Raw genomic sequence first — 18,387 nt, 5'->3', positions numbered from 1 at the left:
GATCCTGGAGCCTGCTTTGGATTCTGTGTCTCCCTCCCTCTCTGCCCCTACCCCACTCTTTCTCTTTCTCTCACTCTCTCAAAAATAAACAAACACTAAACAAAATTTTTTTAAAAAGTTGAGGTCTAGAGCCGGTCTAGTTCCAAAGAAATATAATGGGAGCTACTTACGAAATTCAAAGTTTTCTAGTAGCCACATTTGAAAAAGTAAAAGGAGGGGTGCCTGGGTGGCTCAGTCGGTTGAGTGGCCGGCTTCGGCTCAGGTCATGATCTCGCGGTCCGTGAGTTCGAGCCCCGCGTCGGGCTCTGTGCTGACAGCTCGGAGCCTGGAGCCTGTTTCAGATTCTGTGTCTCCCTCCCTCTCTCTCTCTCTGCCCCTCCCCTGTTCATGCTCTGTCTCTCTCCGTCTCAAAAATAAATAAACGTTAAAAAAAAATTGAAAAAGTAAAAGGAGACAGAGGAAACTAATTTCAATGTGTTATATTTAACCCAATATATAAAAAGTGTTGTCATTTTAATATGTATCAGTAAAATAATTATATTAATACTTCTCATAATTTTTCCCTATAATAATTATTTGAAATCCAGTACATATTAACTTTATACTTACAGTATTTCTCAATTGGGACTAGACATATTTCAAGTACTCAGTAGCTACTACTGGATGGCTAGTAGCTTTGACAGGAGACACCACAGGTCTAGAAAATTTAAATGACTTGCCCCACCTCATCCAGCAAGGTACTGCTGGGATCAATACAAATCTGGAACATTTGCTTCCTGCCCTGTAACTCCCTCACTAGAGGCCCCAAAGCTTCTCCTTTCATACCTAACTGTCTATACAGGATCAGGGAGTCTGGTCAAATGTTACAGCCTACTCCTTAACATCAGACAGTATTGACTTCTGCTTTTCTTATCATGTGATTGCTGCTATCAATCTCAGCTGTCTTCTTGGCATGGTTCTTACCTGGAAAGGGTAGTGCCTGGATGGGCATATCAGTGCATGCGAGTAGACAGACAGCTCTGCATAAACATAACAGGTGTAGTAAAGAAAAAAAGTCAGGAAAAAAAGACTAGTGGAAGGAGGTAATTTAGTAATTACTAAGTCAATACTTTCAATGTGTTTTTAATCTTTAAGACTTCCTAATACCTTTTAGATATATTGAAAGTACATCCTTAACATGTGGTTTGCTTTGCAGATGTGCTTATGAAAGTGGTGCCACTCAGTATCTCATTGGGCCTTTTCACTGTAATTATTAGAAATAAATTTTTGATGGGTCTGGATTTTGTGTAGTTGGCTTTGGTTAGTAGGGGGTAGAGAAATAATTGAAAATGAAAGCTCATAACTGGAGGCAGACATTCCAGATTCCTTGTGCCTGGTCAATGGAGAGGCTTTTAATTGGGGTTTCAGCAGTCATTAGCACTCTGGGGTTATTCCTGTCTCTGGACAGAGTGAGTACAATCTGCTTCACTTATCCTTAAGATAGACGAGTGTTTATCAGAAAACCTCACGCATGGATTACTTAGATCATTACATTTCATAGGCCATGATGGCCCATGCACTCTCAGATAATTATCTACCAAAGTTTAGGTTTATGTGTATTGCTGTGTGAACAGGTCCATGGTTTTCACATGTAGATGTTCAGCTTTCAAATAGGACATTGAAAAAAAATACTTGAGATGCAGAATGATTGAGAACCAGTGAATTAGAAGAGTATTACTAAAAGGTACTTTAAAAAATATCACTATTTTAACAGAATACAAATAGTAACCTGTTACATCCATGTAGTGTTTGCAGTTTTCAGAGCTTTCTCTTACACTATCTTTCAAATGAACTGAACTGGTAAGATACTTGGTTCTAAACAATGCTTTCAGCCAGTGTCCCCATGTCCATGAAGTTAAAACAAAGCAGTTTTATTATATTGTTTGTGGATCACATTCATAGACTTGGTCCTGCTTTATCTCACGATAGGTACTGTGCCAGCACCAACAAACCTAAAGATTACTGAAGTAACACCGGAGAGTTTCCGAGGGACTTGGGATCATGGAGCTTCAGATGTGTCCCTGTACAGAATAACCTGGGCACCTTTTGGAAGCTCAGACAAGATGGAGGTAGTGTTAGCTCTCTTCCTTCCTTTCTCCCTTCCGTTTTTGAAAAACATCTTATTTCATTATAAGGAATCTTGTTTGAAGCATGTATTACCTCTATTGCCAGAAAAGCATCCTTTCTTATTAGTGATATTTGAACTCTTGGGATGCAACAAAGCCAGAATGGCTTTGTAGTGGCTAAATAATGTCAACCAACTTCCATTGAGTGTATGATGTACATGGTGACTTAATTTTGTGTGGGTTTGTTTTTTTTTTTTCCTCTTTCACTAAGACCATCTTAAATGGAGATGAAAATACTTTGGTGTTTGAAAACCTGAACCCGAACACTCTTTATGAAGTTTCTGTTACTGCCATATATCCTGATGAGTCAGAAAGCGATGACCTGACTGGCAGTGAGCGCACACGTAGGTGTTCAGCTTTGAAATAGGACCTTGTTATTTTAAAGTTAATTTAAAAAATAGAGCTATGGCTATATTAGTAATATTTCCCCAAATTCTGTTTTGTTTTTTTTTTGTTTTTTTTTTGTTTTAATTTCAGCACGTTTGATACCCTTAACAACACAAGGTAAGAGTTTAATTTGCTGAGCCATATGAATGACAAATAATGAATGAATGAATAAATGATGAACAAATGAATGAATGAAAAATACCATAAAATCCACTGCAAAGAGATTTTCTGCTTTTAAATTGCAAGGCATCGATTGAGACCTATTTTTAAACATTTCTTAAAAAACTGCTTTATTGCCATTTGTTAAGAAGTCATTTAAGATTCAATGGCCATCCTTTACTGGGGTCAAATTTAGTCCTAAAGTTAAAAGTATACTGATTTCCTTGTGAATAGTGATTATTTGGGGAGGAGGCCTCGTTCTGTGAGCTTACTCTGTCTCTCAACAATCTTTTTTCAGCTCCAAAAAGTGGCCCACGAAACCTTCAAGTGTACAATGCAACATCTAACAGCTTGACTGTTAAGTGGGATCCCGCTAGTGGTCGTGTGCAGAAATACAGAATTACTTACCAGCCTTCAACAGGAGAAGGCAATGAGCAAACGGTAATATTTTTGAAAAAAATATAACTGGGAAAATTCTACCTTTTCTCCTCAAACTCTTTTCGCCTCCAGTGTTTAGTCATACTTACTACTTTGAGGGATGCAAAATTTATTGTATTGAATGGACTTATTTGACTCCATTTGCGATGGGAACTCTGGACATTCTCATGAGAAACGAAAGTTGCTTTTCATGGTAGGCAGCCTCACAGCGTCAGACATGTGCCTCATGCATGCACATTTCCCTTAAACACTCTTAGCGCTGGGTTATCTATGAAGATTTATAGATTTTTAAAGTCTATTTAGATTTTTAATCCGTATTTCTCCAACTTAATCAAATACTGAAAGTTTGCCAAATTTCTGTTATTGTAATTTTCTTGTTTTTGCATGTGATAGATATTTCCTATATCTGGAGTTTCCAGATCTAGGCTTCTGTTCACCTAATTCGTATTATTTCTTATTTTTATATTTATCCAAGTAGAGGTTTCTGAGAAAGATGATATTACTGTAAACAACCTTCATCTTCTTTATCTTTCTGGTCTTCCCTGATTTAACAAAGTCCTTGTCCGTTCACTTTGTCTTTTTTTGAACCTTTTCCACCTTTGCTTTGTGAAATATGTGACTAGAACTGCACATAGGTCAGAAGGCACCATGATTTTTTATACCAGCAGGGAGATGCTTCCTGATTTATTTCAAATGTCTCTTTTGCTGTATATGGTCCAGCATTTTGTTGACATAATTTTGGCTATAACATTTCCTCACATAGCCACATAGAGAGATAGGAGTTATTAACAGTAAGTCACCTGACTTGCCGAGATCCAGCAAATGGGTCTTACCCCTTACCAGTAGAGATGTTAGATGGATGCCAGAGGTGGATGCTGGCAGTGGTTAAAGGTGTATGGGTAAAGTTTTCTGATACTGCATATTAAATGGGTTTAGCTGAACTGGAACCCTTCCCATCCCTGGCGTGACTTTTGAGTCAGTCTTTTGAGGTTTCCATACAACTAGTCTTAGGCAGTATTTTTAGATAGAAATTTTGTCTACTTTCATTAAATAAGTTTTCAATAATAAACTAAATACCAACTGTAATCAACTGGCTTTTATAGAAAATAAGAAAAGACACATTTGATGAACTGATAATTTGATGTCTGAAACAGGACTTCTTGGGGTGCTTGAGTGGCTCAGTTGGTTTTGGTTATGGCTTCATGGGTTCAAGCCCCACATTGAGCATCGGACTCTGTTCTGGCATCATGAAGGCTGCTTGGAATTCTCGCTGTCTCCCTCTCTCTCTCTCTCTTTCTCTCTGTATCCGTCTCCCACTTGTGCTGTCTCTCTCAAAATAAATAAACTTAAAAAAACGCCAGAACTTCTTTTGTCTATGTCAGGCCAGATTTAGGTAAAACTTAAAAGCAGGTGAAGCTTGTCTTCAGCATTTCCCTCCCCATTGCTACTGTGTCTCAGAGGTTTGATACAACTTGAAGGAGTCTCATAAACTCACCCTCTGGAAAGTATTAAATGATAATCCCTCAAGGTTTGTTATTCTTAGGAATATTTGCATTTCACTGCTAGTCCATGAAATAAAGTAATGAATCACTGATACTGGAAATATTTTGTAGAGTTGGACGGGAGAAGTAGGTCATGCCTCTGCTTACCCATAAGGCTTGTTCTACTAAGTGAATGCCTTCATACTTGTTAAATATCAAATGGTCTGTATGGATATTGATACTTCTTTTCTCATAACCTCAAATATCCAGTTTACTAAAATTAGCCACCCCATTCAATTTGCTCATATTGAGGATGACTCGTGTTTCATTGAGGTTTTTTCTGGAATTCAAAGAGTTGGTGGGTGGTTAAGTGGGAAACATCTGGACCATACTAGAGCATCCAGCCATCCAGATGTACACTCTTTGTGGGCAGCATGCCATTTTCATGTGATTTTAATTAGTATCACATAAGTATTTGAATTCGGTAGACTGTTAACAAATCATACAAATTTTCTTTCAACAAGATAGCTAGATGGCCTTAAGCAATGAGTAAAAAACTTCAAACTCTGTAATTGGAGGAAATTGGGAAAGCTTCATACCTCAAGCCTGGTATCACAGAGCTGGCTGGGAACCCTGGCCTGAGAGTGACCTGGCAAAGGGTCCAGTCACGTAGTTTACACAGCTAATGCTGTTAGAATGGCACTTTTGGGGCGGGGGGTAGGGGGAGGGCGGGGAGGAGAAATTCCAGTGCTTTAGATCTTTTGCTGAATCATTTTAATGTGTTTTCTAAAGCAAATAAAAAACATCTGTAAAAAAGTAAAAATACTAGTGAATGGTGTGGAGCTTCTAATATTAGGCAGTTCTTTCTATCTGAAAATTCCTTTGTAGCTCACTTATGATCAAAGCCTTTTTGGGGAAAGAGCTATGAAATGTGCCTTGGATGAAATTTTGCTGTGCTGGCGGCAAGTTGAAATATCTTTTTGAGGTCACCAGTTTAAGGCTTAGAATGTTCTTTATGATTTAAGGTGCATCATTTACACTTCAAATTACACCATAAGATATATTTTAAACCTTCACTGTGGTATGTGTTTCCAGATCTTGGCAAGGGTCTCAAATAGCTCCTCTGTAGAAAGAGCTTTCTCTGACAGATCAGTGAGATGGAGAGGACGTGACTAACACTTATCCCTGTTTTGCTTAAGACCACAATAGGGGGACGGCAGAACAGTGTGGTCCTGCAGAAACTGAAGCCTGACACTCCTTACACGATCACTGTGTCCTCCCTGTATCCTGACGGTGAAGGAGGTCGGATGACAGGAAGAGGCAAGACCAGTAAGTAAATCCAGACTCCTGTATTTTCTTTAGTAGCTACCACTGGAACAGAATCACATCTTTATCTGGAAACAGCGAGTGACACAGTTTTGCTAATCAAATTTTAAAATGCATTGACAAAATGATATTAATTGCTTATCCTTGCTTGGAGTTATCTGTCTCTGTTTATGGAGAAAGACATTTATTACTTTCTAGGACTGAAAAAGAAACCACTTTGGGGCCAAAATATTTTGTGGAGAGGAGACATGTGTACCGGATTACCAAAGAAATTCTTTTATTTATTCACTACTTCAACAAATATTTGTGGGGTGCCCGTTATCGGGTCTCTGCTGTATTCAAGGTGCCTGGGAAATATCAACGAATGTGCATTTTGAGTGTGCTTCGTAGTTGGGATCATACTGTCATGTGATTTCTGTGCATTGCAGAACCTCTGAATACTGTGAGGAACCTCAGAGTGTATGACCCTTCTACCAGCACCTTGAATGTTCGCTGGGACCACGCAGAGGGAAACCCTCGTCAGTACAAGCTCTTCTACGCACCAACAGCAGGTGGTCCAGAGGAACTGGTAATTACATCCTGTAGCGAAAAATGCATGTTTATTTAAACTGTAGCTGAATGAATTCAAAGTTGAGCTAAAAATGTTAACCAGTTTGCTTTAGGGCTGAGGAAGTTCATATTCATTTAATAGAACTCAGTAGAGGGTAATAGATTGCTGCCTTAGTGCCAGGGTGATAGGAGGATCCTGGGAGGTTGAGCTGGGGGAAATAATTATTCCAGGAAGTTCTAAAGGGGGATCCTAGGGTGAGTGTCTGGGTCTAAAAAAGTCTTTATAACCTCTTGTAACAGTTCATATGGGCACATCTTTATATTCCGATATTACAGAACTTGCTTCTTGACTTGATCTTGAGTTAGTATTTTGAGTATTATATTGTTTGAGGTATTGTTTCTTTTACAAGTTTTTCGAGTCAAGTGCTTTACGTTTTATTAAAATCTTTAGGTACCAATCCCTGGGAATACGAATTATGCCATTCTTAGGAATCTGCAGCCAGATACCCCATATACTGTTACAGTAGTTCCTGTTTATACTGAAGGAGATGGAGGACGCACATCAGATACCGGAAGGACATGTAAGTTGAGAAGGAAGGAAAATTCTAGGTTTTTCATTATAAATTTTGCTTTTCATTATAAAGGCCGCATAGGCCTGTTAAAAAATTTTGGAAAATTCAGAATGATAGAATAACTACATAACAGGTACCTGCTATTTGTCTTCCAAACAACACCAACTGCTAACATTTTTGCATATGAAATAACAAATTTATAATGGCATTCTTCTGGGATGGTAATTTGAGGACTTATAAATGTGAATATGATCATTAGTATGCTATTTTCGTCATTCTCTTTCACCGACAAAAGTTGATTTTGCTTTGCTTTGTGCTTTATAAATCTGTATGAAACCGTGTTTTGTAATTGGCTTTCATAGTGTGAATTGTTGAAATGTGTTTATCACATTACTTGATTGCATGTTTCTCTGGTTTGCTGATGAAGTGCTTTTGGTCGTCAAAAATCTGTGTGCTTTCATTTGCTGTTAACATCTTGTGAAACCAGTTTAAAGTGGTTTTACTGTGCTTTGCAGTATTGCTTAAAGGCTTTTGTGTATACTAATAAATAATTTCTTTGGCCTTAAAAATATACTTGCTGATGGCTAAAAGGAAGCTAGTATAGATGGCTTCTTATGGTGAGAGATTTGTGCTCTGGAAAGATGATGTGATTAGCTAAAGTAGAGTTTGGTGTTAATGCATGGATTTAATTTGTATGTTTTTCTAAGACCCTGTTGGGGAAGTTAATTGAGAACTGAGTGTATCTTCTATTTCTCCCTCTTTTTGACTTTTCTCTTAATCACAGAGCACCTCAGTAGCTATTTCTTGAATGAAGAAGGGTTGGATGAAAGAATGAATGATTGAAACCAGCCAGCTGAATTAGATAGGCTTCATAGCTGTTGTCAGTTTGTACTGAGAAGGCAGACACTACAAAATTCCTTTTCTGTATCTCCATTATCTATGTTGGAAAACCAAAGTTTCTTTTCCAGTGTTGCCTCCCTTGTCCCTTGTCCTTTTATGGCCAGCCCAGTACTACTACTTGTACTAGCTTGTTTTTATTGGCAACAGTTTTGCTTCCATATAGAAAAAGGCCATAATTGGCTAACTTAGACTGAATTTGGATTTGGAGGGTTTTAATCTGCTTTTGTGGGTAGATAATTAGAGATTTAAGGAGGACAGTATTTTATCCTGTTACAGAGTATAACTCCCGAAGAAGCGATAACAAAAGCTTGACCTACATAAACAGACTTAAGAAATATGTGTTGGCTTTTCTTTCCTCAGTGGTGAGAGGGCTGGCAAGGAATGTCCAAGTGTACAATCCCACGCCAAACAGCCTAGACGTCCGCTGGGACCCTGCGCCGGGGCCCGTGCAGCAGTATCGCATCGTGTATTCTCCTGTGGCTGGCACGAGACCGTCGGAGTCTGTAAGCAATCTGGTCCTCTTCGAGCTCAGTAAAAGAGCTGTGTGGACTCTACTGCACCTCTTGCTGTGGCTGCTGGGCCAGACAGATAAGCCAGTTACTGGAGTGGCAGCGAGTCTCATGCAAACTTCATTTCCTGATGAGCTTAGTCTTGTGTTTGTGTCTTGTTTGGTAGCCTGTGTGAATGCCAGCCACAAACATGACCATGAATAATGCTTACATGATTGCACCTAACGATTTAAGGTGGTGTACTAAATTTAGGGTTAGTTAGCAAAGATGGATTTTGGGAAAATACAAGTCAGCTATATGAGTTAAATACCCCAGTAATAAATGCAAATCATTAACAGACCTCGTCAGTATGGGCTTTTGTTGTAACATAGAAATGTCTGTGTTATGAAAATATCTTAAAGTTTGCCTTCACTGGCTCTTACAAGTTGCCCAGTCTGTTTCAATTCACAATACTATCTAGTTTTTTTTTGTTTTTGTTTTTGAGAGAGAGATGAGAAGGAGTGGGTGTGCACATACACGCACAAATGGGGGAGGGGCAGGAGAGAGAGAATCTTAAGCAAGCTCCACGCTCAGCACAGAGCCTGACTCAGGGCTTGATCTCACGACTGTGAGATCATGACCTGACCCAAATTCAAGAATCAGATGCTTAACTGACTGAGCCACCTAGGTGTCCCCTATTCAGTTTTATAAGTAGATTGATGATGTAGAAATCTGAAATTAGTAATTTGAATAGAAATAGTATCAGAACACCTAGGGAAAAGTAAATTTATGGACTAATTTACGTCTTTATAAAAATGGACAATGGCGGTGAACAAAGATAGACAAATGATTTGCATGTCTCTGTGTATGGTGGGACTTACTCAGGCAACATTGTCCTTGTCCATTTTATGGAGTAGCTCTCAATTTTAATGCAAAATCTCTCCCCTACTAGTGTGTGTGTGTGTGTGGGGGGGTCCCTTCTCTTATGTGTGTCTAACAATCAGGATGCTCTGTGGGTAACTACCATGAGCCCTGGATTTGAGAATCTTTATAGTAAACATAAATGAGAGACAACTGAAGCTACTAAGGGTAGTTTAGCATATTCAGTAGTTTAGTATGAACTAATTTTTTTTTTTTTTGGAGGGGGAATTTCTGAGGATAAATTGTATCTGATAGTGTGGCTTTGCCAGATCTCATGAGGAAGCATAGTGGTTGGCTTCTGACGTGCCTGGGCTCAGCTTTTAATTGTAAATGTTATTATGTTGACTACTAAAAAACTTGATAAGCATTTGAGCTGTTGTCAAGCAGAATTTGGCATTTCCTCCCCTCCAGATGGTGGTGCCAGGGAATACCCGCACGGTGCACCTGGAGCGGCTGATTCCGGACACACCCTATTCTGTGAACATTGTAGCTCTCTACTCCGATGGAGAGGGAAATCCCAGCCCTGGCCAGGGCCGAACGCGTGAGGCAGAAATCCTTTCTCCACCCCCTTCCCTTCTAACTAGGTTGGCAGGGCTTCTCCGAGTGAGTGAGAAGTGGGAGGTGGGTGCTGAGTGAGAAGTGGTGAGCACTGTCTCCACCTTTGCACAGACGAGAGTAAGCCTGGGTATGTGGTTCTGCCTGGGCATCCTCACGTTCAAATTCCAGGCTAAAGCTCTGGGCCCATGACTGCTGTCTGTGCTGAGGGAACTTCATTCTGCCATTTTCTCATCTGGGACCTAAGTTAAAGAGGAGTTTTTCTCTTCTTCTGCCTTGCAGTGGATCTTCTCACCAAGTGGGAACTTGAGAGAAGTGAGGGCTTGGCTTCTATGTTTCATTAAACAGGAGGTGGTTTATAGTAGTTGAAATAATCCCTTTCTCTCCCAGTCTGTATATTTAGTTTCAAACATAAGGGAGTAAATATCCTAACGAATGTGAGGCTTCCCCAAGTAACTCCTTTATACCTTTGTAAAATTATCCTATGCCCCTTCCGCCACCCCATGTCTGCCATGCTCACAAGTGGGCAACTAACTTTATTCTATTTTTATTTATTTAGTACCACGAAGTGGACCAAGAAATATGAGAGTCTTTGGGGAGACAACCAATAGCCTCTCTGTAGCCTGGGATCATGCTGATGGGCCGGTTCAGCAATACAGGATCATTTATTCTCCCACTGTTGGAGATCCAATTGATGAATATGTAAGTTCAGTTCTCATTTATTTGAGCATTTTATAATCTCTCACCTGGCAGGGGGGTGAAATTAAGTTGGGTTTTTTTTTTTCCTTTGAGAGTGTACTGTGATTACAGCTGAGTCCTTGACTCTTGGGTGACAGTCACATTTGTTATGACTTTCTCTGACACAATACTGACACAATACTGACACAATACTTTCTCTGACCCAAATACGTCTAATGTGTCTCTCACGTTAGGGAGAGTCAATGTCTTTGGGCTCATTTTGTTCTAAAGACAGATTGAAAAATTGTCTTATTGCATTAAATACATATTTCTAGCCACCTAATTTTGTTCAGAACTAAGTCTAGTGAAACATGATACCTACTATTCTGAGCTACCTAAATTAATGTCCAAATGATACGACCCTGCAAAGCCTATCCTTTCTTTAAATCTGATTTCTCTATAAGATGCCCCTTCAGTATTCCAGTGCTAACTGATGCCTCTTTTCTTTAAATTTAACATTTTTTGTTGCACTTTGGTTTTGGAATATAATATGCTGTCAAATTACCTGAAAACTTTTTATGTGTCACAGTGTCTCTCTTGAACCCGATTTAGGTTTCTTGTAACTTCCTCACAGCCCTCACCAGGCATATCCATTAGCTATGGATGGAAAAACTTACGACTTTTTAAAAAGTTTAGTGGTTAATTGAAGTGATAGGTCAATTGAAGATTACACAAAATGTTGATTATAAAGCAGCTAGGTCTGTGGTTTGCAATCATTCTGCCATAGACCTTCTTTGATCACCCCCCCCCTTAGTTATCGTCATGTTCTATTTCATCTTTTGAACTTGATATCTTAAGCTTTAATTCAGACACCCATTTTTATTTATCAGAAACCCATGCAATTGTCATTTAGAGTTTCCGATCAAAATGAGATACGCAGTATTACCACACTTAGTTTGCCAAAGCAGAGAAGCTCATGCTTTAGCATTTATTCAGCCTTGCATTGGACAAATGGTCAACTTCCCCCCTACTTTCTGAAAATATAATTTCTTCACCCAATTCACAATTCAGGGGACTCCATGCTGGGAACCACTGGCATAAGCAGTGCACATTGTTTGTAGAGGTAAAGCATAGGGTTGGAAGAGAGATAGATATATCTGGTTCATTTCCTCTTCACGGGGGTAGTTGAATGGATTTTCCATTTCCTGTTTTTCGTCTTTTCCGCCTAATTAGTATCAGCCAAACTGATATCCCTGAGGGCAGACAAGGAGTCCATTTTTGTTCACCAAAGCATTCCCAGCAGCTATTACCATTCCCACAGTGGCTGCGTGGTGGGAATTTGCTGTGGGAGTACATGAAAATGTAACACACATGGATGAGAGGTGGAGACAAACCTTGCTGCATGCTGCTGACTGCCGCAATACCCAGTAATGTGCACCGAGGTGTTGTATGTGTTCTTACCTTTCATCCTCACCATTTCCTCCACGATTTTTCTGCTTAGTCACAAGGCTGATAAATGGCTGATCTGGGATTTGAGCCCAGATCTCTCTGACTCTAGAACCACTCTCCTACCGCTGCACAGAGGCAGTGTAGACCTTGATTGAGCATTGTGCAACAAAAACAAAGGATGAAGAAACTGTTACTGTTTATAGAAATACATAAAACAATGTTGCCTTTTGATCTGGAAGCTCTCTAGCTGATAATTTGTCATTTCACTTCTTATAGACCACAGTCCCAGGCAGAAGAAATAATGTAATGTTGCAGCCCCTGCAGTCTGATACTCCATATAAAATTACTGTTATTGCTGTTTATGAAGATGGAGACGGTGGCCATCTAACAGGAAATGGAAGAACTGGTAACTGTCTTCATCCTTTTATAATCTTTAAGTTTTTCCTTTACCAGTACATCCCAAATATTACATTAATACTGCATTAACATTTATATTAAACATTGAATTTTGTCAAAATGATATGGAAATAGAATTTGTATTTTAACTTTTTAAAAGTCCCCTAAAAGAAGAAAAAGAGACAAAATCTGCATATTTTGCTTTGCTTGAGATAGTTTTGTTTCTCCTTTGGAAAACCATTGTTTCTCCGAATAATGGTTTAGTTTGTGTGGTATCAGTAAAGGATGTAGCTGTTAACTCAGTCAATTTAGTATCAGCAAAAAACACTCTATCATGATAAAATGTTAAGTCACAAATAAAGAAGCAAGATGATTGGTACTCATCTCTGTCTTTGCAAATTTAGCTTTTTTTTCTGTTGTGCCAAGTAATTTACAGAAAATTATTAGTGTTCGGATCCCCTTTTTTTTTAATATATGAAATTTATTGTTAAAATGGTGTCCATACAACACCCAGTGCTCATCCCAAAAGATGCCCTCTTCAATGCCCATCACCCACCCTCCCCTCCCTCCCACCCCCCATCAACCCTCAGTTTGTTCTCAGTTTTTAACAGTCTCTTATGCTTTGGCTCTCTCCCACTCTAACCTCTTTTTTTTTTTTTTTTTCCTTCCCCTCCCCCATGGGTTTCTGTTAAGTTTCTCAGATCCACATAAGAGTGAAAACATATGGTATCTGTCTTTCTCTGTATGGCTTATTTCACTTAGCATCACACTCTCCAGTTCCATCCACGTTGCTACAAAGGGCCATATTTCATTCTTTCTCATTGCTCGGATCCCTTTTCTTTATTTTTTTCTTTTTTAAAAATAAAGTTTATTTGTTTTGAGAGAGAGAGAAAGAGAGAGAGCATGCAGGGGAGGGGCAGAGAGAGAGAATTCCAAGCAGCCTCCTCACTGTCAGTGCATAGCTGATGCGGGGCTCCTGACCTGAGCCGAAATCAAGAATCTGAAGCTTAACCAACTGAGCCACCTGGGCTCCACGGTGGGCCCCTTTTACAGCTTACACTGGTGTCAATTTCTTATTGTTTAGAGCAAAGGTCCTCCAAGTTGGTTGCTCCCTGAAATTACCTGAAGAGCCTTAAAACCCCCAGAGATACTACTGGAACTGGTTTGAACTGTAACCTGGATCCACTTATGTTCTAGCGCACAGCCGAGATTGAAAGTCATTGGTTTAGCATAAAGGCAGGCTGGGCTATATAGGTCTGAGTTCTGTTACCGGTAAATATCAGTGTTCCTCTTTCCACTTCATTCCGCAAAAACCCACTAAAGTAAATGATTTCAGGTTCCTTGGTACACTCAGTTGCCCAAACACTTTCAGTGCTTAAACAATCTTGACATTACAAAATTTGGGGGAGGTGACATTTGAAAGCTCCCAAGAGAAAAATACCTATAGAGTTGTTTTATCTCAGCCTCTCAAGGCCAAGAATTTATATATTTATTGATACTTATTGTCTGCAGGACTGAGTCAATGGAGTCTCAGTTCAGCGACTTGACGATTTAAATTGAACAACTTTTCACTTTTTACTTTCCCTCTCTGGTACTTTTAGTCTCTGGTATTTTTCTTGGGAAATGGCATATTTTAGAATTTTGTGCTTATCAAAATATATTAAAAAAAAAATCTTTACCAGACTTAAATTTTCAAGGAAGTGCCAAAGCCATTTCCAGTTTCTCTTGCAAAAAAAAAAAAAAGTGTTTAGGTTGAATCCTTTATAATATATGTTATGTATCTAATAATATAAATAAAAATAATAATGCAGTAACTACTCAGCATGCTACCTAACAGCATTGGTTTTACAGGGTGTGGAGTTGGAGGCAGTACCCCTGGAGACTTGATTTGCTCTAGGTTATGATGGGGGAGGATAGAAGGGTGCTGGGAAAGAACGTCATTTTGGTCACCAGCGAGCTGTGTGGTCTTGGGCAAATCAAATCTTATTTATGTGATAAGGTGGTTGGACTAGACAGTTTCTAAATTGCTTTTTGGCTCTAACAATCTGTAATGTATAACATGCTACAAATAGTATGAGATCTCTTGTATTTTCTGTTAATCTGCATTATATAGCCTAATAGCTCTGGGAATCATCAGTTGCTGGGGCCATTTGAGTTACTGTTTGAATTTGGAAAACTACTAAGTTTCCCGTTGAACGTTTCACAGCTTTGAAATTGTTTTCTGGATGAGGGCATCTTATTAAATTATTGTCATGGGACCGTGCAATCAATACTCATAATGTCCTATGCTCTCTGTATGGCTTATTTCACTTAGCATAACACTCTCCAGTTCCATCCTTGCTTGTCAATGAGAGGTCAGTAATGTGTGCCAATATTTGTTTGCAGTGGGACTGCTTCCACCTCAAAACATACACATCTCTGATGAATGGTATACGAGATTCAGAGTATCCTGGGACCCTTCACCCTCTCCGGTTCTTGGATATAAAATTGTATATAAGCCAGTGGGTAAGGAAATACCTTTATTGCCATACAAATGCATTAAAGAGTTTATTGTTTATGAGGGAGCCTTTACCGCATCCTCGGTGATTAGATTCTCTTGAGAGTTTGGTTGTCACATCAAGCCCTCTCCCACTAGAGGCAATATTTTTGGAAATAATGTTCTAAGCCTATGGTCTGAAGTGTCATTGTTACTATGGGTGTAGATGAGACTCTCCTTATATTGCATGATTATAAAGTTTGGTCTGGTTCATAAAATGACACAAATGGAATCTGTGTTCAGATATTCTATACGTTATTATGATTGTGAAATAATGCATATTTAATCAATATAAACTTCTGTGTTTTCCCATTATGTCAAGGGCATATGCATTTTAGTTTATTCCTGACAGGCTTGCTTTCAACTTCCCATTAACATTTACACCTAAGTGGATATCACCTTGATTAAATGATTTGCTATCTCTGTTTCTATGTTCTGCCTGTTTGCTTAGCAAAATGGAAGAAAAGTGCTCTTTGTACCAACTTTGCGAGGGTATCGTTCACGCACCCAGAAAGGGTGTGAGCTATGAAAAATAAAGGAGAGAGGGCAAGAGAAAGGGAACATGAGCTTCGAGAGAGAGAGCTTAAAGGAGGAGAAGGTGTTGCTAATTGAGGACCTTCAGGAACCAAACTCATGGAATAAGAACCAAAATAGAATTTCTTTTCTTTTTTTTTAATGTTTATTTTTGAGAGAAAGAGAGTGAGCAGGGGAGGTGCAGAGAGAGAGGGGGACAGATGATCCAAAGTGGACTCTGTGCTAACAGCAGAGACCCCTATATAGATGGGGCTCAAACTCACAAGCTGTGAGGTCATGACCTGAGCAAAAGTCGGACGCGCGGCTGCCTGAGACAACCAGGCACACCCCAAGATAGAATTTCTTAAATCATCTCTATAACAAATTGGAAAAATGTTAACTGAGCACCTACTATGCACAAAGCACTATGCTGCCAAATTGGGGCTTAGAGAAGAGGCTTGAGGGGTCTAGGGTAGTTACTATCATTAAAGGAGCATTGATTACAAACCTACTACATTCTAGGTACTGTGCTATGTATGCTTTGATTATAAGAGGGTGAAGAATTCAGTCTCTGCTTATAGTTTTGTATTCACCATATAATGAAACATGTGCTACAGTGAGCAGGTGCAGAAGGGGCTGTGGAATTAATGGTGTTCCTACCATCGTTTGAGTATAAGTTATTTGATTTTAAGGAAAATTTGAGACTAGTGGTGGCATATTTCTATGTATTTTTGTGATTGTTCTTAAAGGTTCCAATGAGCCCATGGAAGTTTTTGTTGGAGAAATGACATCATACACGTTACACAATCTCAATCCCAGCACCACCTATGATGTGGATGTTTATGCTCAGTATGATTCTGGACTCAGTGTCCCCCTGACGGATCAAGGCACTACATGTGAGTGACATATCTTTTCATGGTTGTAAGAAAGAGTGTGGTGCAGATTGCCAGGTCAGCCTGTTCTAATTTCATTTCTTCTTAACATATTCATGTTTCCTCAGCATTAAGGAGGTGGCCCTTTGTTGTCTAGCCACACAAATATATAAGTAATATAATTGAGTATACAGAAATGTATGTGATATTTTTATTTCTCGTAAAATATGGTTTGAATTTTGAAAGATAAAAAGTATAGAAATTATGATTTTATCCATGAATTATCTGTAAAATTAGATTTGGAATGCCATGTAGTTTTTTTTTGACATATGTGATGTTAAAACATATATTACTTAAATGATTGATTCAATTGAAAATTTTCACAGAAATGCCATGATTAATGACTTGGCCCAAAGATAGATTTTGTGGTCACCAAGTAGTTAATAACTATTTAAGGACTTAGAAGATAGCCTTTTAGAAAAATTTCTTACTATTATTTTACATGAGATGTCTTGGTTCTTTGTAGTGTCCAGAGGGACTATGTAGAATTTCTTTCCCTTGAGAACTAGTGATAGAACAGGAGGTCTGTTTTAGCTGTACCATATTTTCCTGTATGTTTCTTGTATGTTTCTTACAAGGAAACATACTAAGAACATTGGCATTTGTTTTTCAGCTACAGTGGAAGTTTTAAAATTGTGTTTTGATTAAAAGTATGCATTCGTGAAGTAAATCTGTTTTTCCTTTCTTTCTTTCTTTCTTTTATTTTTTTCTCGTAGTGTATTTAAATGTGACAGATCTGAAAACTTACCAGGTCGGGTGGGATACGTTCTGTGTTAGATGGTCACCTCACCGGGCAGCCACCTCCTACAGGCTAAAACTAAGCCCTGCAGATGGTATGTGTGTAACAACAGCAAACAAACAAACAAACAAAAAAATTAAAAAAAAAAAAAAAGGACTGGGCACAGACTAGCAACATTTTAAACTTCAGTAATGGAGATGCTATTTTGTCTACAAAATTATATATAAAAATGTCTTTACATATATTTGATGGTGACACTGGCATTTTCCTTTGTTGTCATAATCAGGAACCAGAGGACAAGAAATTACAGTGCGTGGATCGGAAACCAGTCACTGCTTCACTGGTCTTTCACCAGAAACTGATTATGGTGTCACTGTTTTTGTGCAGACACCAAATCTTGAGGGACCTGGAGTCTCTGTCAAAGAACATACCAGTAAGTTTTTGAGTAATCTGAAAGTCTCAGATTACTGAGGTGTCAGTAATAGAATGTTCTATTCTATAGAATAGAATCTTAGTATAGAACTAAGGTGTCAGAATAGAATGTTCTACGTGTGGGAGACTTTAGTGGCTCCGGTGTAGACACTTCTCCCTTTGGGCAATAGTAATGATTGGAATGATGGCAGATTCATGAAGAAGGAACCTGTGGCTGGTTCAGGACTTTTATCTACAGCAAATCCATGTTGTCCCTGTTACAGAGTTGGTGTTATTTTAAGGGAAGGGCTATAGGAGGGAGATACAGCTTTTGCTGGCAGTGAGAAGGTGAATATGCACTCGTATTAGTGACCTTTACTCATTTGACCCTATTTGAAGGCCTTTCATCCACCCTTTGAATTGTCGTTTTGCTTTCTGCAGCTGTTGTCAATGTTTGAATGACTACCAATGACATCAAATTTGGATACAATAGAATTTCCAGTATATCAGTGCCAATGAGACTTGATTTGTTATCTAGGACTTAAATTGCTCTTAACATGCACTTCCTGTGATATGAAATTTGCACAGGTTATATTCTTCTAATTATTATTTTTTAATTCCAGCTGTGAAGCCAACAGAAGCCCCTACGGAGCCTCCCACACCTCCTCCCCCTCCCACAATTCCACCAGCCCGGGAAGGTAAGTACAGCATGTTAGGCAGTACATTCAGCTGATAGGGATTTATAGCCTTCTTATTTATGTAGCCTAGACGCTACTTCCGACTGATATAGGC

General features: G+C 38.9%; 1 protein-coding gene across 9 annotated transcripts in view; it reads left to right on the top strand.

The window, feature by feature from the left end:
• Window positions 1-18,387, top strand: part of COL12A1 (collagen type XII alpha 1 chain) — a 116,751-nt gene that overhangs the window by 62,484 nt on the left and 35,880 nt on the right. For 7 of the 9 annotated variants that reach the window (XM_043591837.1, XM_043591839.1, XM_043591830.1 and 4 more), the window contains 16 exons: window positions 1,969-2,108; window positions 2,377-2,509; window positions 2,643-2,669; window positions 3,010-3,152; window positions 5,830-5,959; window positions 6,385-6,524; window positions 6,957-7,086; window positions 8,338-8,480; window positions 9,798-9,927; window positions 10,501-10,643; window positions 12,345-12,474; window positions 14,850-14,969; window positions 16,263-16,409; window positions 17,162-17,278; window positions 17,471-17,617; window positions 18,219-18,293. In XM_043591837.1, the coding sequence (XP_043447772.1) occupies window positions 1,969-2,108; window positions 2,377-2,509; window positions 2,643-2,669; window positions 3,010-3,152; window positions 5,830-5,959; window positions 6,385-6,524; window positions 6,957-7,086; window positions 8,338-8,480; window positions 9,798-9,927; window positions 10,501-10,643; window positions 12,345-12,474; window positions 14,850-14,969; window positions 16,263-16,409; window positions 17,162-17,278; window positions 17,471-17,617; window positions 18,219-18,293 (1,995 nt within the window). The remainder of the gene's footprint in view (window positions 1-1,968; window positions 2,109-2,376; window positions 2,510-2,642; window positions 2,670-3,009; window positions 3,153-5,829; window positions 5,960-6,384; window positions 6,525-6,956; window positions 7,087-8,337; window positions 8,481-9,797; window positions 9,928-10,500; window positions 10,644-12,344; window positions 12,475-14,849; window positions 14,970-16,262; window positions 16,410-17,161; window positions 17,279-17,470; window positions 17,618-18,218; window positions 18,294-18,387) is intronic. The other 2 variants (XM_043591832.1, XM_043591835.1) reach the window with 1 other exon arrangement.

Source organism: Prionailurus bengalensis, chromosome B2 (assembly GCF_016509475.1).
Source record: "Prionailurus bengalensis isolate Pbe53 chromosome B2, Fcat_Pben_1.1_paternal_pri, whole genome shotgun sequence".
Taxonomy (NCBI): Eukaryota; Metazoa; Chordata; class Mammalia; order Carnivora; family Felidae; genus Prionailurus; species Prionailurus bengalensis.
Note: the sequence above shows the minus strand (reverse complement) of the source record. Positions and strands in the feature narration are given on the sequence as shown.